At 39.1% G+C, this 22,101-nt stretch overlaps 1 protein-coding gene across 2 annotated transcripts; it reads left to right on the top strand.

Moving 5' to 3' along the window:
- Nucleotides 1-145: 145 nt before the first annotated feature.
- Nucleotides 146-20,292, top strand: cgn (cingulin). Of its 2 annotated transcripts, none has more exons than XM_015380592.1 (20): nt 146-320; nt 8,834-9,728; nt 9,878-9,948; nt 10,034-10,103; nt 10,210-10,305; nt 12,120-12,241; nt 12,396-12,507; nt 12,601-12,813; nt 13,607-13,755; nt 14,772-14,892; nt 15,664-15,876; nt 15,972-16,193; nt 16,289-16,537; nt 16,634-16,804; nt 16,924-17,085; nt 17,189-17,362; nt 19,128-19,246; nt 19,332-19,440; nt 19,525-19,688; nt 20,087-20,292. In XM_015380592.1, the coding sequence occupies exons 2-20, from the start codon at nt 8,835-8,837 to the stop codon at nt 20,223-20,225; spliced, it is 3,570 nt and encodes a 1,189-aa protein (XP_015236078.1). In that variant the 5' UTR covers nt 146-320; nt 8,834; the 3' UTR covers nt 20,226-20,292. The 2 variants fall into 2 exon arrangements, with proteins under 2 accessions (XP_015236078.1, XP_015236077.1); XM_015380591.1 differs by having other exon boundaries at nt 9,851-9,948.
- The last annotated feature ends 1,809 nt before the right edge of the window (nt 20,293-22,101 follow it).

Below are 22,101 nucleotides of genomic sequence, written 5' to 3'. Positions count from 1 at the left end.
GTGTCATAACTGTGTAGAGCAAACTCAATTAGAGATTAAGAGGTTGATAAACATCCCAGGCCCCGCCCACACCAGGGGATCTGAGCAATCAGAGAGCAGTATTTGATGGCAGTGGGTGGAGCTTTAGTATCCCGAGAAAAAGGTAACAGGTTGCAGTTCCAACAGCAGCGCAGTGAACTTATTACTGTAGACGTTTATGAAGGCTAAAGTTTAACATGGTTCTTTGACAGACGTATGGGGAGATATTTAGGGTATCTTCGGTGACAAGACGAGAGGAAACATAAGAAGAGAAGCTAAGAAGATACTTTGAAGGAGAAGAGGTAAGTTTCGGTGTGAACTTGATCCTGTCTAACCGCCACACGGCTCAACCAGACAATCATCCATTTCCGACAGTTATACACTTTATCTGGGATTTTCTGATGCTGCTTGACTTTTCTCTTTCTCGTATCGAATATAAAGGTGTAATACGCTGCAGCGATGCCACGTTTTTACTTATATCTCTTAACTCGTTTGTAAAGAAAAGTAATTAAACTAACAAAGTTAAATCTGAGTCAAATGTGTCAGGGTGAATCACCGTCCCCTAATGTGAAACAACGACTTTGTTTTTAAAAGTGAAACAGGGAGTGACTTTCATTTTGTTTATATTCACATTAAGATTATGAAAAAAAATGACAACCACACACCTGTCCTTTTTAAGCTGCTGTTTTCAAGGTTAGGGGTCACTAGGGGACATGCTTGGGGCCCCAAATCAACGAGTCTCTGCAAAACTAAGCTTTATCACATCAGTTCCAATTGAAAGAGCTAATTAAATATAGAAATGTTAAAATGGGTTGGGGAAAGGGTACAAATAATAATTCAGATCATGATTCTGTTTTTTTTTATTTTATTTTAAATAGAAAATGTCATGTTTGTTCAGCAGATGACTTATGTGACAATTTTCAAGTGTTTTTTTTTTTTCATTTTGTATTGGTTTTCTATAATCTGATTGTATCACCTGGTAAAAGTGTGATAGCTTTATGAAAACATGAAATCAAAATGCTATTTGGAATAAAAAGCTTTAACGTAGTTTAATTCTCTCCTAAAGATCATTAATGTCAATGTCAGATATAATGGTTTTTACTATATGTTAGTTTTATTTTATGGTAAAATACAACTAAAGCTCCAGATAAATTAAACTTGTTTAATATATCAAAGGTGGATGAGCTGAATAAAGAAATTCAGCAGGAAGAAATTCAGATATGGTATATTGTAATAAAAAGTTATTTTCATCATTTCAAGGCCTTTTTTTTAATGGTGCCAACATGCAACTAGCAGGGCTTTTAATCTTATTTTGTGATGAATACAATAGACATACAACAATAAAAATTTCTTGAGAACTAATTGATGTACTTTCAGATGCCCTCATTAGGATAATGGTTGTATTTTGTGATGACTTCCATTTTATACTCCCTCCTTTTTGTAACTTTTTAGGTTTTGAGTATGGAAATCAATTGAATTTTAGTTGCATTTATTTATTCAAACCTAAATACAAAAATAGGATATCTGGATCATCTTTGTAGTTACTTTGTTCCTAAATGAGTCTAAAATACAACAGCTGAGTCCTGGTTAAAAATCTTAAGCCGAGCATACACTGTACGATTTTTGAAAATTCTTGCAACCCTGCGGTTTCGTCGGACAGTGTGAGTTCACAGCTCACGATGCATGTGCGGCCCAACGCTCTGATCTACCTGCTTACACTGCACATCTAAAAACCACCTTGGACTCAGCCCCGGAGAGAGATGGCGCTACTGGGACTCATCTATCTGGAAGCCAAACCAGTAGAAGTCGAATATGAAGCTCACTAGAATGAAACTTTGGACAAAGACATGGCTGAGCAATAGTGGCTACTACGGTCTGTCAATTTTACAGAAAGAACTGCATTTCACTCACACCCCCGCCATGCTTCTGTGTTTTCGTCTGAGAGGAGGAAGAAGAGTCCTTGTTGCCCACTGAGCAATATGCCCACGACGGTCGACTGACCTCCGATTCCTGATCCGGAGGTGGTCATAAAAGGCTGATCGCCCCTCGTTACCCCCTGTACAATACACGATCAGGCTGAAAGTCAGCCTACACCTGAACAGCCTAAATGTGTAAAATTTCGGAAAAATTCTCGCCCAATTGGAAAGTTGCTCTGAAAAGGGCAAAAAAATCGCACAGTGTAAGCCTTGCTTTAGCCAATGTAATCACAGTTTTCAAGGAGGTGTAATTGCTCACAGACCTAAGCTGTTCAGTCTTAAATCTAGTTCTCCCGTCATTAAATAAAACACTTTTGACTCCTGCTGTCAACCAGTTGCTCCTCTGTACTAGAAAGGATATTTCAGATGAAACCGATGATAACAGATATCTCTGCAGATTATACAGTAGCATTAAGGTACGGCTCACATTTGACTAATAACCTCTTTTGACTTGATGAGGTGCCACTGTTTCATCTTATGATAGTTTGGCACAAACCAATCTGGTTTGACATTATAGGCAGTTAATTCCTTCACATGTGACATAGAATCCCAGAACCTGCCTGATTAGGCGAGTGAAGCAGAGGAAGTGTCAGGAATGTGATGGAAGGGAGGGCCATACTTATGTCCTTCTAATATGGTGTCATTTGTTTACTGCTTGGTAACACTGAAGTCTGGCTTTTTCATGCCAATGAGCTACTTTGGATGTGAAAAGAGGAATAAATGGATATTTGTATGCATGTGAAAGAGGAGTAGTAACTAGTTTGGACAGAGGACAAGGGTCTGGTTTTATGTCAAGGATGTAACTGAGAAGGAGAATATCTCTCTGGAGAAGGTTTCTAACTGTCTGCTGGGAGCAGATGGGGAGTTCTGTTACTTTTAAGCTGCGGTTAACATTTCCCTTAGAAGAAAAAGTAAAAGTCTGTCTGAGAAAGTTAGGTCTAGTTTTGTTGCATTCCCAAAGCTTATTAAACCAAATAATCATCTATTTTAGTAAATAGCTGTTTGGATATCTTTTTTCTCCAAATTAGAGCTACTTGCTCTACCTGTTAAAAGCCCAATCGGGTCACAGAAGGTGTAGATGTGGAATGTCCTCTGGCTATGCTAGCATTCAGCTACATCTTTATTTTCTATTTTGGTTACTGAAGAATATTTGTGTTAATAATTATTTATCCCACATTCTATGTATTATTTGCATGATCAGTGCCAAAGACCCTGGTTCTAGATCCTTGCTGTGCTTGTAGTAGTAGGATATAAATCAGCTGTTCCCTCAGTTCTACCTGACTAGGTGTGTGGTTGCATATTGTAGATACATTTTTTAAAAATCATTAGCTATTTATATATTTATTTTCAATAAAACCTGTATTAAAAGGTGCTCATTCTATTTTGTTGATCAAATGACGCTAGAGATTAACAAACACTTGCCGTTTTTCATTGTTTACAATGTTCACAGTGAATGGAAAAGCTATTGTCTGCTGCTGCTCTCTTTCTGGTATGTGACCTGTTTAGCTGTCCTTTATCCTAAATAGAGCAGCACAATGTATTGAGTTCAATTATCAGTGTATGACTTTCATAGAAAGAATCTCTTAACATTTTTTAAATTCATTCCAAATGCCGTATATTTACACTTTGAATACCGATAGATTATTTTATCCAATAAGATGGTCTTGAACTTCTTTCACTAAAAGGTGCTGGGCCCTAATCTTTTGGCAGCTCTTGTGCAGGGTAGATTTTACAACATTTAAAGCAAAGCATAAAGTTATGAAGTGAGAAAAATACAAACACGTTTAGTTTTTCTGCATACGATTAACTATAACTCCACTGGAATAGGTTCAGAACTGAAATTTCAGCAAGTCAGATCAAAACAGAAGAAATGTAATGCTACTACTTTGACAGATTCCCTGAGATAAAAAAAATAAGTGTCTGAGGAATGATTGAGTTCATCGAAGACAATTATAGTTGTTGGATAATCAGAACATTGCAGCAGATTTCTTAACCTAGTTAACTGTTCTGGAGCTGCACATTTAGGCTGTTCAGTTGTCATTTTGAGAAGGTTCAAACATGTTTTGCTGTAAAAAAAAAAAAAAAAAACATAAAGCTAAACAACAGAGCCTGCAGCACAATAAACCCCATTGTTTAGTAAGTTATTTGCTCCACTTTAAGGCTGCCCCATTTGGAAGCTTTAGGACATTATTTTAATTATCCTGTTTAATAATCAGAGTGTTGGACTCAGTGTCAGAAAATAACTAATCCTTAGTGACTCAGGCTCCTATCAGGATAAAATCCTTCCTGATTTGGACCACCCTACTAAATCTATACCTAGAAGGGAGATTGTTTTTGGAATAGGAAAAAAAAAAGGTTTTGGTTGGAGAACAAACATGTAATGAGTGTATAACTTGTACGATACATGATATAAATTAATTATTTGATTTGAAAGTTAAAGGGAGAGTAAGCTCCATTATTTCTTTTTAAGCAGACTGAAGAACAAATGTTCAGATAATTCTGAATATTGTTCCATCTAGGATCCAGCGGGGTGCCTCCAAATCAAATTATCATGTGAGAAAGATAACCTACCTGGGCAAGTAAAACAAAATTAAAATGTCTCAGTCTAGTGTTTATATTTTATTGCTTATTGTCAAGTTTCTCAGTAATAACAACCAGACCTGGAATCCTAGAAAGGATGAACATTAATATATTCTGCTATTAAACTAAACCCTCTATTTACTTTTGTACTTTTTTTTTTGCTATAAGATTCAAATGCATTAACATGTTTAATGTCCAAAGAGAAACATGAACATAAAAGTTACAGGACAAACAGAATTAAAGTTAGTGATGTAAATAGAATTGTGATTATATCAATCAGGATTTTACCAGTTTTAGGTCTGGATAAAAATTAATCAAATTCAGCCGGTTTAAAATGTTTATACTAAGGTATCCAACACATATAGATGAAATCAATTATTTGATTAAATTTAGCAAACATTGATAGGGTAGGGAAAAAAAAAAACAGTTGTAGATTCTGTTGCAGAAGGTGGTAGAATAACAACATCACCCCCGGGAATTGGTCAAAGCACATGTCCATGATTGGAATCCTATTTTCTGACACCATGCTGATTCTTAAAGCCTTAACAAAGGTTTGACCTATTTGTAAATTCATTGAGCATCTCTAATCAGAGATGATCAAGAAAAGAAATGGCTGACTTCCGTTACCTGTGAGTAGATCTGCCTATCACCAGTTTGTTTTTGTTTGCATGCTTTATATTTAAATTGATGGTCTGTCTCCAAATGGCAGATAATCAGCTTAAGTAATCAGCCTGATGGTCGTGATTTTTAAAGCTAAAAAGCTGGATTAAAGGGTTGATGACTGTTTAGTTTCTGTGGCCTGCAGACGTAGGTAGCAATCAGAGGTGCGGCTGTGATTTTTTTTTCAAGAGGTGTAGACAGAAAGCTTTCAAAGTAGAGTTTGGAGATAAGGAAGTTATTGAAGGTAGCTTTTTGAAATTAGATCAGGCAGAGAAGGAACCAAAGGGGGACAGTTCTTTGCGTTCTCTAAATCGCTGCCCTTGTTTTCCGCCCCACATCAGACAGACAATAGGATGAGTTCCCCTGCCATCACCCCCATCCTCATAGACTGGCATTTTCACTCCTCCTTTTGACAAATATAAAAAAAGCGAGACTCCTGGGAAAGCATGCAGTGCAGCGAATATTTAGACAGGAAAAACGGCTTCAGCACCACTTCTGCATTCCTCCGAGTCCATGCCACTTCCGTCAATAAATACTGCTCTTTGCCTTTCTACATAATACCTGTGTGAAACGATGTCGAACAGGTACAGTTCAGCTGTGGGTGAGACTTCATGCACGACTTCACATATTTCATTTGACACAACGTTTCTTATGGTTTGGAGTGTGGAAAAAAAAAAAAGCTACACACCTTGCAATTGTATCCACCTACAGATAATACCTGCGTACCTCTAATATACTTAAAACCTGTTTGTGTCATCTTCAATGACAGCGCAGGCGTCATCTTCACCTTTTCATCTTTTCATTTTGAAAAGAAACACTGTCTTTGTGGATGTCATTTTTCTTCTGGTATAGTAAAGTATTTTTTAATAAGAAAAGAACAAAACATTTCTCCTTTCTTAAAGAGATCTCCCTGGAATGAAACCGTCTTTGTTTAGAAAAGTACTTAATGTTTCTGTGCAAAACAGAGTTGCATTTTTGAGGCCGTTTCTCACTTTCAGTTACGGCCTGACTGGATTTTATCGCATGAAACGCTGATAAGAGAAGAAAAGTGAACTGTTTTCTGTCTTTCTACTCACCCTCCCTTTCTTTTTCCCTGCCCGCTTTCTGTCTCTCACCCCCACAGCTATAAAGCGAGATAGAAAGTAGGAAAGGTTAGGAGGGAGTGTTTTGGTGGCTACAAAGTCGCAGTAGAAAACTGTAGCTCTTTAATGTCGGGTTGTCTATTGTAAGCTAAAGCACGGCTTTATTACGAGGTAACACTGACTGCTCAGTTCAGTTTTTATTTCCAGTGAGTGGAGCTAGAAAAAAGCATTCTAGGAATTAGTGTGTTGAATTGAAGCTGTAAATATAGAATCTGTCCTCATTATGTCAGTTTAAACGCTATAAATGATCATAATTATCTGTGCTGTGAGGTGTAGAAACTATCCAAAGTTGTTGCTCCTCACTAAGGGAGAGTCATGTCTGGGTGTGTGCTTTCAGGTTAATGACTAATAGGGAGCAACATGAACAAAGTTCACACACTCAGTCAAGGACCAGAAACCTGTCAACGTCTGTAAATCTCTGCTTTATCCTGGAAGAAGTACATTTGTGTTTCCTGTCGAAGAAAAAGCAGTTTTATTTCCACAGTCCTGGTTATTAAGAGTTCAGTGATTTTAAATTCTTTCTTTTGGCATTAATTCTGCACAGATAGTAGGAATCAGTGTTGTCAAAGAAAAATGTTATTCCTTGTTTTGTAATGTAATGTTATGTTGAGGTGGAGGAACCCTAGAAAATAATCTGCTAAGTTTGGCTCATTCTGTTTTTGACTCCAATCATCTTTCTATGTGTCCTGACCAGCTTCCCTATACCTGCTTAAAAAAAATAACCCCATGCCATGATGCTGCCACCACCGTGTGACATATGATGATTTCATGCTCCGTTTGATGTCCATTGTTTGTCTTTCTGCATTCCTATTATTCGGCATCATGGCCAGAAGTTTCATTTTATTAGCTTCACCTTGAACTTTGCTCATTTTACAAATCATTGCTTCATCCTCGACGTGGTGAACAGAACTTTGTATGACTTTTTTTTTAACATAAAACGCTTCCATAAAACGTATCAGAAAAGATTGAATGGCTTCAACTTTTAACGGTTTGTTTTTTTATTCAGAAAGGATCAGGCTGACCTATGTAATAGGAAAACATTGCATTGAGACTGCCAAATGTTTCCTCTTCTCTGTGCTTGAGCAAACTATGGCTTATTCAAGATTTATGCAAACGTTTCATTTTGTTTTTTTTGGAAAAACAAAAAACAAAAAAGAAATGCTTAATTTACATTTCTTTCACAGCTTAAAGTCTATCCACAAACTATGCAAACAGCTTCGTTTGATAACTATGTAAATTTGTTCAGTCTGTATCACCGTTACATATTTATATTTGCATTGTGATTATATAGTGGAACTTTTTCGGTTTGGAGGTGAGTTGTTCTCCAAGCAAACTGATCAGTGCTGTTCTTCTTTTCTTTGCATTTACTTTGTGGTTTTACAAGTTGTGTTAACTAACAGTGGAAGGAAGCTGTTAAATCAACTTTAGATGTGTCTATTTACCTTCATGATTGGCTTAAGGACGACAGAAATATTTCCTTCCTTATGTCCTCTTCCTTTTTTTTTTTTTTTACAATGGGAGGATTCTTAAACTGACCTTCAAAGAAAGGTCTTTTTTTTTCTAAATAATTGTGTCTTGGTTGAATTTTACACAACTACGCTAATATGGTTTGCTTTTTCTTTTTTTGTGGTCCACAGTAGGTCATATGCAGCATTTCTCAAGGCTGAAATACAGCATGACATTAGCCTCACTGTTTACAAAACATTACTTTTCGCCAGCAAACATGCACAGGTTATCATTAGTTAAGGGTTAAAGTCTCATACACTTTAAAGAGTTTATGGAACATGAATGTTTCTGGTTCTAAAATTCATGTTTTTATTTATTTTTTTTTTGTATTTTTAAATATTCAGCCCCTTTGTAGACATGCACGGATCAGAAATGTGTCACAGATTTCAGATCCATCTTTAGTCAAGCTTTAAACTTTTTCTTCAGTAACTATACAACAGCAGAAAATATAAAAAAAATTATTATTCTTAGAGTTTTCTATCCTGCCTTTAGGGCTTGGTGATATGGCCTAAAAATAAAATCTCAGATTTGTTTTTTTCTTTTAATTCAATTAAAAATATATATTTTTTAGTCCCCACTGTGCAGCTTGGGTAATGGAATTTCACTGACGTACTTGTGGCTGGGTAGCTCATATCTGGGGTCTAAGGTTTTAATCATACTAATAAACCCATCTTCTCTATGTTATGGGCACCTTGCTGTTGGCTATATGTGCAAAGCGACCACTTCGGTGATTGTTCTCCACCGTGCCCCCTTTCTTTCATATATGGTGCCTTGTGGAATATAATATGCTACAGCTGGCTTCCTTTTTTTCTTCTTTTTAATTGTCTGCAACCAAAATGCCCAGACTTTAAGTCATTTCCTAAAAAAATAAATTTCAAGCTCCAGCAGAGTACTTCTTAATGCAGCCTCTTAGTTGTTTTAACTAAATCAGGTTTTCCTTTTCTGTTGCAGTATGAGCTCACAGTCTTCCGGCCGAAGGCCCCCGATGGACCATGGAGTCCAGATCCATTCTATTAACAATATCGGGGACTCTAGAGGAGGACAGCCAATGCCCCAAACCAAGTCCAGGCCTAACACTCCCTCCAAATATGGCGTAGCGGTCAGGGTAAAGGGGATCGACGGGAAGCCGTATGTAGTCCTGAAGGATGGACAGAGGGGAGACTCATACGGGGTCCAGCTTAGGACTAACTATTCCTCAGGCTACAGCAGCCTTCCCCGGAGGAGAGACATGGCAGAGGCTGGAGTACAGTGGGCGGAGTCTGAAGGGGAGGGAGGCCCTCCAGGGGCGCTCCGCCGGGCTCAGTCTCATGGCTCACTCCTAGACAAGGATGGAGGTGGCAGCAGTGAGGATTTTCATCTGTCTAGACCCCCTGGGGATGGAAAGTCTGGTAGTTATGGTCATCTAGATGGAAGCGGTGCAGTAAGGAGAGACAGAGGGGAAGTGTGGGGAAGTAGGGAAGGGATTGAGGACAGGAGAATGTGGGATCAGGCTGGCCAAGGAGGGTATCACAGGTCAGTGGAACCAGTTAGGAGCAATCAATCATACCCTGACCCACGTCAACAAGCAAACGAGCCCCCCTCCCATCAGAGACAGCCTCCTGTCAACAGACAGATGAACAGCTTGGATGGTGGAATAGCTGTAGGCCAGCAGGGAAGATTCTCACCTACACAGCCACAACACAGGTCGACGGCTCCAGTCCACCACTCAAATCCTCACACCCCGCCTCAGCCCTCCTCTCACCGCAGCTTAGGACATGGCCAGGCCCCGGGCTCCAGGTTCCCTGGGCCCTCTGCCAATCAGTTGGCTTCAGAGGAACGGAGACATGTGGATCTGGCCGACTCACAAGTAAGAATCCTTATTATTTTCTTCTTTTTTTTGGTCGGGCATCACAACAGATTTTTCTGTGAGCTACAAACAGAACAGAGCATGCCACATTGCAAGCGTAGTTTTCTGATCTATGTCTTAAGGTGACCCCTGACCTTTTACTGGACCAGGTTCAGTGTGCGGGGATGAGCTTTGAGGAGGAGCAGGTCATGAAGATGGTGTACAACATCCTGAGACAGGGGTACAGTCCTCTGCATTCTTCAGATCACATCAGAGGGATCAGAGAGTGTTGAAGTTAACTTTTCCCCCTTTTTTATTTTTTTTAGATCTTCTGAGAGTGATGCTGTCATCTGGAACAAAGTCAAAAGCATTTTTCAGAAGTTTCAGAGCATAATGGTTCGTTTTGCTTTCTAAATCTGCATGTTTCTTTAGAAATTATTCCACATTGTGTTCAACATAGAGGTTACAGCTCTGTCCCATTTTTGGCTCTTTCTCTTAACAGCCTAAAGAAGGCCCCCGGGAAGAGTGGGTAAGAGAAAAAAGGGACTTGGAGACTAAGGTGGCTCAACTGCAGACTGCCCTGCGTGACGATAGAAGGGTGAGTGGAGCAGAGAGAGAAATGTGACATGACGGGTCCTTGGTGACCTTCAGACATAACGCAATATTTGTCCTGTTTCTTCCAGCCTTCTTTTAAAAAAAATCAAATGTGTGTTTTTTCCCCTCTGGATTACAGTTTCCTTTCGCTTATTGAAGCCCAACGATTTGGGTTTATACTGTAATGATTTGCTCGTGCTGCTATTAATTAAGGGTGAACTTAATATACTACATATAAACTCAAGTGAGTTTTTAAAAAAAAGTTTTTATAATGGAGACATTTTTTGTGAATAGAACCAAACATTCTTTTATGTACAAAATCAAGTGTACACATACGACACTGCTGTTTGTATTTAGATTAATACAGCTAATTGGTTGCAGAGAAGTCACTCTTTTTGTGGCATATCTTTGTCTGGATTGCTCTTAAAGACTTCTTTACATAACTGGTTCAGTTCTGTTTGGTTTAGTTCCTGGTCTTTTTAAAACAAGCTTTGAATGTTTGTTTGAGATCATTGTCCAGTCGGAGCAACCAGTGGAGTCCAACTTTTGACCATTTGGCCTAAACTTTCACTGTCAAGTAAAAGGAAACAGCCTTGGATGTACAAGAAAAACTCAAAACAATCTGAGCAAAAAGATGCTTCATCAGCAGAATTACAACTTCACAGCAAAGCCAGTTTTACATCATTATGAACCGATATGTTTCATGGGATTTTTTTATTTTTTTTTGATAAATCTATTTTGATAAGAATGATGTTTGGTTTAAAGGTTAAACTTCCGAACATAAGAACATTGTATTAATGGTCCATCATAGAGGTGTTTGTATCATGTTTAGGGGTCCTTTTTGAGCCAGTGAGGCTGGTGCTTTTTTCATACAGGTAGAACAATTAAAAGTTGAAGCATTTAACAATTTTAGCTCCAGTAAAATAATTATTCAAACATGGTCACAGTAAAGCAGGAGTGCTCAATTCAATTTAGATGCTCCAACACTCCTGAATCAAACAAGCGGCTCGTTTCCAGGCCTTTGCTGAGCTGACTGACAGGCTAAGAAAATTCAGCCTTCAAATTCAGGTGTGTTGGAGAAAAGGTACATCTAAAGAGAAAAGATTGTAGCTCTTCAGGACTCGACTTGGTTATCTATGCAATAAAGTCTCCCAACAGGACTGTGATGTTTAACGATCTTTGATCAGATTACCAGTAAAACAGTCACTTTAAATAACTTAAGCCTGTAAACGTCTGACCAGAGCTCTACCAGTCTCAATGGTCCTGTAAATCTGTGCAGGACTTTTTTCTGGGTTACATAAAGACTTTCTCAATTCAGCTTGTTTGTTTATTGGAAAGAGTTGCCAATAAGGGGGGTTGGCATCTAGAGAGTAACTAGGCTCTAATTATATGGCTCACTTGCAGTCCACACATAAACTCCTGTTGTTAGCTGCCTGGACATGAGGAAGATTTCACCTGCTCTTCTGTTTGGCTGAGAGGATGAAATAGTCCCCAGCGTTTCTTTGACTTTTAACTAATCTAACCAGAAGGGCTAATGAGGGTTTGTGGGAGTGTGCTTCAGATTAATCCTCAGATTATTCCAGAAAGCCTTCAGGCTTTATTGGAGATGTACACAAGTAATCATACAAAAAAATCTACTATAATGGCTCATTATATGCTGGTTTAAACATAGCTCTTAATACCTTAAGCTCTTATGCATATTGATTGTTGGGTAAAGACATACCGCTGCATCATTACCTAAAAGCAACCTGTGTATTCTGCTTTAAGGCTCATGTTTCAGAGCTCTCATTCATTCTTTATGCCTGCTTGTGTGTACAGGTCTCCGCTAGCAATTCTGACCCTGCTTTGAAAGCTGAGCTGGAGTCCTGCCTGGATGAAAACCTGCAGCTCCAGGAGATGCTTGACCGGAAGAAGAAAGAATTAAACGAAACACAATCAGAGTGAGGACACAGGAGCATGCACACACAGTTATACTCCAGCTTACAGGAGGGCTTTGTGCCACAACCTGAGTCATGGTTAAATGAAACAAGTAGTTACTGTTTACTAATTTGCACCACATACAACAGTCTTTTCTTTCTATTGTTTTTGTTGCAGGCTGACTCAGCTGCGTATGGACAGGGAGAATGCTGAAGCTCGGGTTAGACAGTTGGAGGACCACCTGGCAGAACTTCAGGAGGAGCTACGAAGAGAAAATGGCAGCAAGACGGTACAGCATGCATACTAACTTTTTTTATTGTTTATTAAATGACTCTTAGTGAATCCATGTTTACAATACTCACATCCTCCTCTCTCTCTGCAGGACCTGGTGTCTAGTCAGGCACAGCTTGCAGAGGTCTACCAGCAGAAACAGAAGCTGGAGGAGACACTCAGGCAACGAGAGAGGGAGCTCACAGCTTTGAAAGGAGCTCTGAAGGAAGAGGTGTCCTCACATGACCGAGAACTCGAAAAGCTGCGAGAGCAATACAGGGTGGACATGGAGAGGCTTCGCAGCAGCATGGAGCAGGTGTCTCAGGTGTGCAGAACGAGACTAGTCCTGAGTGCTGAACAAAGTGGTTTAATGCCCAGTAGTGTTTTTGTTTCCATCCTGGTCAACAGTAACGTGTATATACAAGTGAGAAATAAGTCACACCATGAAACTTTTCTATGCTTTGTGACTTTAAAAGGCAAAATTCACCTAAATAATAAGTGGTGCAACACACAAACAGAGGATGTCCATGATCCTACAAAGTACTGACTCCCAGAAATTAAACAAAAAATTCACCTCCAACTTATTTCCATTTGATAAAGAACCTTTAAACCAATCATAATTATTTGTGTTCTACACAATTATTTATTTCTTGATCTTTAAAATTAAATCCCCACAAAATGTTCTATACTTTTTATCATCACAGAATCTGGAACTTATGTTGTATTAAATCAGTCGAAATGCTTCTGACCAATGAGGAAAAGTGATTCTTTAGCCATTTTTCAAATATTTAATTTGTTTTTAAGGTGCATAACAGATGGTCACAGAAGTTTTTTTCTGACTTGCAATAAATGTTTTTTTCTGATTTATAAAGAAAAATCCCAGATTATATAAAAGTCTATTACTTTGTAAAACTCAATTGTGTGATGTTACTGTCAGCTTTTTTTGAAACCAAGTGAAGACAAACCATTTATTGGACCTCTGATGTTGAATTCAAGTACTAATTTAACTATTTAGTTCCATCTAGAGATGATGGGATTTGTTAGGTTTAAGCCATACTGCTGTCGACTAACATAAGCAGTAAAAACATTCAAATCTGGCCCTGCTTCTTCTGCTGTAGTCTCACGCAGGAATCGAAGCTGAGCGGCAGCGAGTGAACGCGTCGGTTCGCACTTTGCAGCAGCAGCTGGAGGATTGCAGAGACGAGAGCAACCACTGGATGGAGCAGTTTCACGCCACCAGAGATGAACTTCGAAGCACCAAACAGGAGTGAGTCAAACCAGGAGCTCAGATTGTTCTAAAAGTTTCTGTTTGACCCTTTCTCTTTGCACTTTCTTTTCTGGTAATTTGTTTCTGCTTTTTCCCCCTCTTATTCTTCCTGGTCACTTTTTCTTCCTCTCTCTGTCAGAGAGACACCCGGCAACTCTGCAACACTGTGAGGCTCAGTGATTTTACAGCTCTCATATGTAGATATAGAGAAGCTTACCCCTTGCTCACACTGGCTCCGGTGCAGTTACCGAGCCGACGGAGACCGCAACTCCCGCACACCCCCTCTCACACCGCCCTTTTGACTACGGTGCGGTGCGGCTCCGGCAACAGGTCCGGAGATTTAACAGAAGTTCACTTGAGTTCACGTAACTTCACGCGATAACACGGCCCAAATAAGGATATTTGCGAGAGCTTGTTACGGAGGGCTCCGGCACGCCGCAAGGATAGCTTTCTTGCGGAATTTTCTGCAGCGCCGGAGTGTCTCGGTAACCGCAGCCGGACAGCTCAGCAGCCGGTGAGAGAGGTTTACGTCTTATTAATGACTTGGAATCACTGCGGCGTCGCACCCACTGCACCACAACGGTAAGACCGGAGTCAGTGTGAGCCTGGGGTTAGGATTAGCTAACCATTGTTTTAAGACTATCCACTCACAGCTTCACTCATTCATGATTCCTTCTCTGAACAAAGGCGCCCATGATCTAGTACTAACAATGGGTATTCTGCTAAAAGTGTTTTTTTTATCTTTTTCTTAAGATGTTTATTAAAAACAAAACCATCTTTGTTTTAGCAGAAACTATTAAAACACTGAGAAGAGGTGTGGATAATCTTACATTAGTTTGTCGCTAGTGACTAAAAAATTGTGATTGCTCAAACTGCTAGATTGAGTTTCTGCTAATGTCCACCAAATCAAAATTCATAATTTTTACTGATACAAATCCAGCAGCTGCTGAATATGTCATTATTCTTAGGATTTCAGTACGTTGTATGATGTTGGTGTTTTTTACACCTTTTTTCAGGCTTCTGCAAATCCGCCTGGAGAGAGAGGAGTCTGAGGATGAGCTGAAGGAGCTTAAGGAGAAGATGAGCACCATGAAGCAGCAGCCAGCTGACTCTGGCCAGTCAGAGACTCTCAAACAGGTGAAAAAATAAACTGGCTATCAGTGTCCTTGCTCCAATCCTTTTATTATCCATTCGCTGTCTCTTCTTTTTCACTTTCTTAGTGTTTTTCCCTTTCCCCTTCCTTCCAAATGTCCTCATCCCCTTTTACCTTCTAACTTTCCGTAAGTCCTTTCATTTTTTCGTTCTTCCATTCTATTCTGCTCTGCTTCCATCTTTACCTTCCTCCCTTTATTCTGTGCTCACTCATCTACCTCCATTCTTTCTTGACTCTTTTTCTCCTTTTCCTTTCTTCTTTGCTTTTGTCCTTTCTTCCTTTCCTGTTCTTCTATCCTTCCTTAATGAAAGTCCATTTCTCCGTTTTATACCCTTCCTTGCTTTCTTTGTCCTTTTTTTTTCCTCTGGTCATTCCTCTCCTGCTTTATCCTTCTTAGTTTTTCTTTCTGATATTTCTTTACATAGTGTCCTTCCTTATGTCCTTCTTATTTTCACTCATCCTTCCTTCTTTTCCGTCTCTTTTCCTGCAGATTTCATAATAAAATTCTCAGCAGTGTAAGCATCCCTACTGTAAAATCATGGTGAACATTTGTGTTTTACACTTTCTAAAGGAGACACATCATTTCATGCTTGTTCATCTGATCTTTCCAATGCATTCCACCCTGAAAAAAAATCACTGGTTAAATGCCAAATGCATCTAAAAGTATTTGATATATGTCAACATATCATTACTTGCTGTGTAATAACCTGTGAAGCAAGTTAACAATCATACAGTAAACTATTACTCTGTTTCAGGAGCTCCAGCGGTGCAGCGCTGATATGCAGAAGGTCAAGTTAGAGCTGGAGAAACAGAGGACGGATTATGACAAGAAAGTCATGGAATTGATCTCCCTTAAAAAGACTCACCAGAACCAGGAGGCTGAGCTGAAGTATGAGATCGACAGGCTGAAGGACCAGTTACAGAGGGCCAAAGATGACTATGCAAAAGCACAGGAGAAAAATAAACAGGTTGGTTTACCCTCATCCTTAAATCATAGTTAGGTATTGAACTTTACATCTTCAAAATGTCTCAGTCTCTGCTGCCTTTCTCCTTCTCCAAATAGCTCCCCAGCCCAGCAGCCATCTCAGAGCTGGAGCAGAAGCTAACTGAAGCACAAAGAGAAGCTAGCCATTTAAAGGTGAAGCTCTCTCTTACTGAAGAAGAGCTGGAAAGCGCTAAAACAAGTGTGGGTAAAGCTCAGATAGAGGTTAACTCTCTCCAAGATGCTCAGAAGGAGCAGGAGGCAGCTAACACCAGGCTCAAAGAGAAACTCTCACGATTAGAGGTAAAACTACGTCTTCATAAACCCAATCCTACTGTGAGATGCTCTAAAAGCATCTAAAAGCATAAAAAAAAGAATAACTGTAATTGTTTACTCAGGCTCAGTTGCAGAGCAACGCTACAGAAAGCTCAGAGGCAGAGCTCGCCCTGCACGCAGAGGTTAGAGGCCTCAGATCTGAGCTGGATGAAGCCAAGAGGAAAGCTTCCAAGCTCAGCCAGGAGTACCGTGAACTCGGCCTGCGTCTGGAGGGCACAGAGAGAGACAGAGACTCACTAAAACAGACCATCAGCCAGCTGGAGGACACCAAACAGCAGCAAGAGAGATCCTTAGAAAAGCTCAACAAAGAAGTAAGAAGGGATGGCATCCGATATTCTCAGAGGAATCAATGGTGAAAAAGAAATAGCTCTATCTATGAGTTTCTCACCCCCTTTTCTCTCTCTTAGTACGAGTCTCTGAACTTAACTTCAAAAGGAGAGATCCAGAATCTTAAAGTTCTGCTGGAGGAGCAGAGAGAGCGAACACGAAAGGAGGTGCAGGAGGTACAGCGCCATGGAAACGACACAAAGTCTGAGCTGGAACGCAACCAACAGAATTTAAGGAGACTAGAAGAAGAGGTATAAAAGCTGATTTCGACTGTTTTTAATGATTAGAGTTTGGATCCAGGGACATCTGTAATTTGCAAACCATAAAATGATAAATGTATGTTGTAAATCCATTCTTTTGCATTACCCAGATGGTGCGACAGAAGAAGGAGCTTCAACTTGCTTGTGAGGAGAGGGACAACCACCAGCTTGATAAGGAGCTTCTCACCAACAGACTGCGCCACCTAGAGGGAGAGTTGGAGGCCAGCAAAAACAGCCTCAATGAGAAAGCACGTGAAATTCGCATCCTGGAGGTATAGTCCACCTTGCTCTGATTTCTAATGTCTCATCTAGAAACAGACTCAGAGGAAGAATAGACAGGATGGAGGAACTTTTGTGTCTTGTTGGGTCCATTAGGACAAAGTAAAGCGTGTGGAGTTGGAGCTGGACGAGGAGAAAAGCTCTGTGGAGATGCTGACGGACCGAGTGTCCAGGAGCAGAGACCAGATCGACCAGCTGCGCTCTGAGCTCATGCAGGAGAGATCCTCCAAACAGGACCTGGAGCTGGATAAGAACGCCATGGAGAGACATGTATGTCACCCTGCATTAGTAATGATGAGTAAAGTAATTGAAGTGCAAATAGAGCCAGGCTGGGTGATTTATTCCATTTTTTCAGGGCTTTTCAGAGGTATGTTAGCGATCCTTAGTGATCAAACATCATGAATATTATAATATAGGAATATTAAGGTTGAGGTAGGGCTGGATGATACGGTCAAAATGTTTCCTATCATTATTGATTTCTCAATATAGCTCAATTTGATATAATCCTGTTATCAATATAAAAGACAGATGCCTGTACAAACTAATAGAAATTATTTTGCTACTCCTATGAAACTCTTCCAATATAAAGGTTAAGGAACGACTGTTACCGCTAAGCACAGCCTGCAGCTACAACCACAGGCTCCATGTCTGTGGTGAACCTTAATGCTCATGTGTAGGAGACTCTGTAATTATAGACTATAAGGTATATCGAAATACCAAAAATGATTTATTGAGTTACATTTTTTTGTGATTAGGGCTGCAACAATTAATTGGACTAATCATAATTATTCAATTATTGAAATAATCCTCCAAAACTTTAGTAATCTAATAATCGTTAATGGGAGTATAGACTCTAAAACATACCTTTTGCTGACAGAGCAACCCAATTAGAGCAGTAACTCTATCGAAATTGTTTAAAAAAATATTAACACATTAATTTAAGATAACAAAAACATTTTCGTCTGTCAATATGCTCTATCTAGAACTTCTCAAGTGGAAAAGTTTTAGTTTCACCTTGTTTAATTTCGTAAAAAATATTCTTTAAGGAATGTTTTGCTATTAAATTATTAATTGAAAAAATAATCGACAGATTAATCGTTTCGCAAAACAGTAGTTTGTTGCAGCCCTAATTGTGATATATACTGATTTATTGTCCAGCCCTAGGGTTAGGGCATAAAGCAATATCTGTCAGACCGGTTTAATCTGTCATCCAAAGCTTAAATTGATGTTCCCCTATTCTGACCTGCTTTATAAGGAGACAATGAATCACAGAGACTTATGATAGCTCCTGAGGAGCTGCAAAGTGCCAAAACTCAGGTGGGGGAAGCTGTTCACTGGACAGCTGTTAGATGTGCCCTCCACCAATTGGGTCTTTATAGAATGGCAGCAAGAAACAGGTTTAGTTTCTCAGTTTGCACTTGGAGTTGAAATATTTAATCTGGTTAATTGTGATTAATTGATTATTGAAATGATCCTCAACTAATTAAGTAATGGATTACATGTTAAATGGAGTATAGAGACTGTAATACATGCCTTTAGCTGACACATAAACCTACTTAGAGTAGTGATTATACCAAAATTATAAAAGAAGAAATTATTTGCATTTAAGATTCAAAAGTCGGTCGATATGCTCTATCCAAAACTCCTCAAGTGGAAAAGTTTTAGTTTTGGAAGTTTTAAAATTCTGTAAAAAAATCCTCTCTAAGGAACCTTTTGCTATCCTATTATTAATCAATTAAGCAAAAAAATAACTTACAGATTAATTGATTAGAAAGATAATATTTATTTGCACCAAACTATATAGAAAAACACATTTCTCTGTTAAGTAGTTATAAAGGACCTAATTGTCCTTCCACTTTGCCATTTAGTCTAGTTTCTGCTGCTCTATCACAAAAATGAACTGTATAAACCATAAATTATAATGTCACAATGTGCATACGAATACATATTATTACCTCTGTTAATACAAGGTTTAAAGTCAGTTCCTCACTGCTGATCCCCTTCGGTTTTTAAATTATGACTTTTTTGTGTGCAGCTGAAGGAGCTAAGGAACCGTGTGGTTGAGATGGAGGGTCAGTCTCGCTCCTCAACAGGAGTTTCTCAGCTGGAAAACAAAATACAGGAGCTTGAAGACCGTCTGAGAAATGAGGAAAGGTACATTGTAAAAGGCACAGAAAATGTGCTTCAAAGATATTTATGGGAAAAGAAATAGCATTTTCTTTCCCTCTGTATTTTAAAGAGAGAAGAACAACATGCTGTCGACACAGCGTCGACTGGAGAGGAAACTAAAAGATCTCAACATGACGCTGGATGAGGAGAGACAGGCTCACACTGAACAGAGAGATCAGGTATAATCATGTTTTAAAAAAAAAAAAGGTTTTTAACACTCAGAAACATGCCATGTTAGATTGAAACTGTAATGCCTGTTGCAGCTTACCTTGAAAGTAAAGGCCTTGAAGAGGCAGGTAGACGAAGGAGAGACAGAGCTGGAGAGGATTGAAACTCTGAGGAGGAAAGCCCAGAGAGACATGGAGGAGCAAATGGAGCTCAAAGATGCACTACAGACCAGAGTCACCGCTTTGGAAACGGAGCTCAAGTAGGTGTTTCACTTTTAATTAACCTTCCTCACAGAGCTGAGATCATCACAGCTGTCTGTCTGGCTGACTAACAGAGATACAGTCTCCTCCCCTTCCATCAGAAGATGAATAAAATCGCTCGTAAACATGATATCATGATTAGTGTATGCAAGTTTCTCATCTGTGACATAATACTACTGATAGAGGATTACACAACTGTCTTGAAATGCAGATGAAATTGTACATTACTCATTTTCAACAGGCAGAATGACATCACATCAAATACCAGCGTAACATGTTTTAACCCTAACCAGCCAGAGGAGGGAGCTGTACAACTGCTACTTGCCACAATGCCAGTTAAAACAAGACTTCTAAAGGTTTTAAATTGTACATATTTATTGCTGTCTCTTTCTGATAGGAGAAAAACTCAAGTCTCAATGCGTCCAGCTTTGGATTCATCAGTTCTCAGCTCAGACGATGACGACGACAGCCTGTACGACCCCTCCACTATCACCTCCATCCTAACCGAAAGCAACCTCCAGACCAGCTCATGCTAATGATCGAGTTCCCAGGCGGAACAGAACAAGAGGTGGACATTACAGCCCTGCAGAGAACAATAACTGGGTGGGGGGGAGGGGGTGAACTGGGGGAAAAGTTAGAGGAGTGTATGGTATGCACTGCACACAATGAGGGAGGATGGAGAGGACCTTAACAACACATTGTAGAGACCAATGTTGGGAGGCATTTTTCCAGACCAGCATGAATGTAAGGAAACAAAACATTCCTAGTATTTAAAGGAATTTCCCCCCCCAGCCTTTCCCCCGCCATCTCCATCTCAACAATACATGACCAATACTGCTGAAGGTGCACCAATATATGCAGCTTGGACTGCTTCAAAACTTAAGCACACTTATTTGAGTTTGTTTTTTTAAGCACAAATTGAGTATGTCGGACCATTTCAGCGCTGCTTCACCACTGAAGCATGTTGCATTTTGAATTCACTCAACTCTCTTTTTTTCTTTTTTCACGGCCACTTAAACATGTTTCTGCAGCAGTTTCCAGTGCAGAAGTATTCAGATCAACCCTGACTAAGATTACATCACCATAATTAGAAAACCAGTGGATCAAAAAACCTTAAGCCTCTAGAGTTAATCTCTAAGGATGACTAGTCACTCTAGGTGTTAGCTTTATATAGTATGATAAATTAAAAGTAGTATGATTATGTAGTACAAATACAACGGAATTGTAGTATTTATTTAAACAGAAAAGTCTATATGATAAAACAGAAAAGGAACAATTTTTCATACTGATACCAGAATATTTGTCATTAGTGTGGATTTTGATGAAAGAGTTAAAGAAATTACATGGAGACCCATAAATTAAATGCTTTTTACTAAAGGTTATTTATTCCGGGGTTCCTTCACAGCTTAGAAAAGTCTGTTATTTACCTTTGATGTTTTCCAAGACTCTATGGAAACAATAATAGAGACATGTTTAAAATGTAGGTAGGAGAAATTACTACAGAACAAAAATCTAATGCAGCTGAATAAATGTAGCAGATTTTACATTGATTTATATTTTTATAAAATTTTTCTATCTCCAATATTCTATACCAGCATATGGATTTCCAGGCGTCTGTCCCTATAACAGCATGTATTCAGTTAAGGTGCCACAAAAGCAGGGGAGTGGCCCTATGCCACACTATGGAAAATGGATGAAAGGGTTTGTTTCATCATTTATTCCCAAATGTCAAGAATGTCGTGAAACTGAAGATTTGAGCCAGGAAAATTATGTAATTTTGGATTCAAAATGTTAAGGAACTCTGTTATAGCTTTTCTGCTCTTTATGTAAGAACAGTGCAAGTTTAATGAGCTGACTACTCAGTCAGCTGCTTTACTGACATGTGATTTAGAAGACATAGTTTTAAAACATAATAACACCCGTGATTATAAACTCTGCTTTAGTTTACACAGAATGACTCTGTGTTATTTCTAAACAGCCACATACATCTTCCTAGTGAGGGAGAAGAATAGGAGCCTTCCTTCAGCACAGCAACAAGAAAGAGAGGCAACACTGCAATACTACAGCATCACATAAAAGGGCTTAAAACCTTAGGAACAGTGTGATGGGAAGTTGTGGTTTTATAGCTGTAGCATTAAATTAAACTCTGGGTTGCCTTAAAATCATTAACCTTTCTGTGCCTTTTTGTAACTAAACAGTTGTCTTTTTTATGTTTCACTCCTTAATTTCAGGCAGTTCACTTGGCATCTAAAACAAGTTCTAGTAGAAAACTTAAAAACAAAAACTGGTCCCAGACAGCTAACAATATTCCGTCATTTTAAACAAAATTATCAGTACTGCTTCTATTATTATGGGTTATTGAACAGCATTACCTCTAGTGCTGAAACTATTGTCACAAATAAGGCTACAGCT

The sequence above is a fragment of the Cyprinodon variegatus genome, unplaced genomic scaffold (assembly GCF_000732505.1).
Source record: "Cyprinodon variegatus isolate N-32 unplaced genomic scaffold, C_variegatus-1.0 Scaffold217, whole genome shotgun sequence".
Lineage (NCBI taxonomy): Eukaryota > Metazoa > Chordata > Actinopteri > Cyprinodontiformes > Cyprinodontidae > Cyprinodon > Cyprinodon variegatus.
The sequence above is the reverse complement of the archived record's forward strand: the minus strand, read 5'-3'. Positions and strand labels throughout refer to the sequence as shown.

Excerpts from the sequence above, each read along its gene's own strand:
- cgn (XM_015380591.1), top strand. The coding sequence starts at position 8,835 with ATGAGCTCACAGTCTTCCGGCCGAAGGCCCCCGATGGACCATGGAGTC. Across the intron at positions 16,538-16,633 it reads TAGAAAAGCTCAACAAAGAA|TACGAGTCTCTGAACTTAAC; the intron begins GTAAGAAGGGAT and ends TCTCTCTCTTAG. Across the intron at positions 17,363-19,127 it reads AGAACGCCATGGAGAGACAT|CTGAAGGAGCTAAGGAACCG; the intron begins GTATGTCACCCT and ends TTTTGTGTGCAG.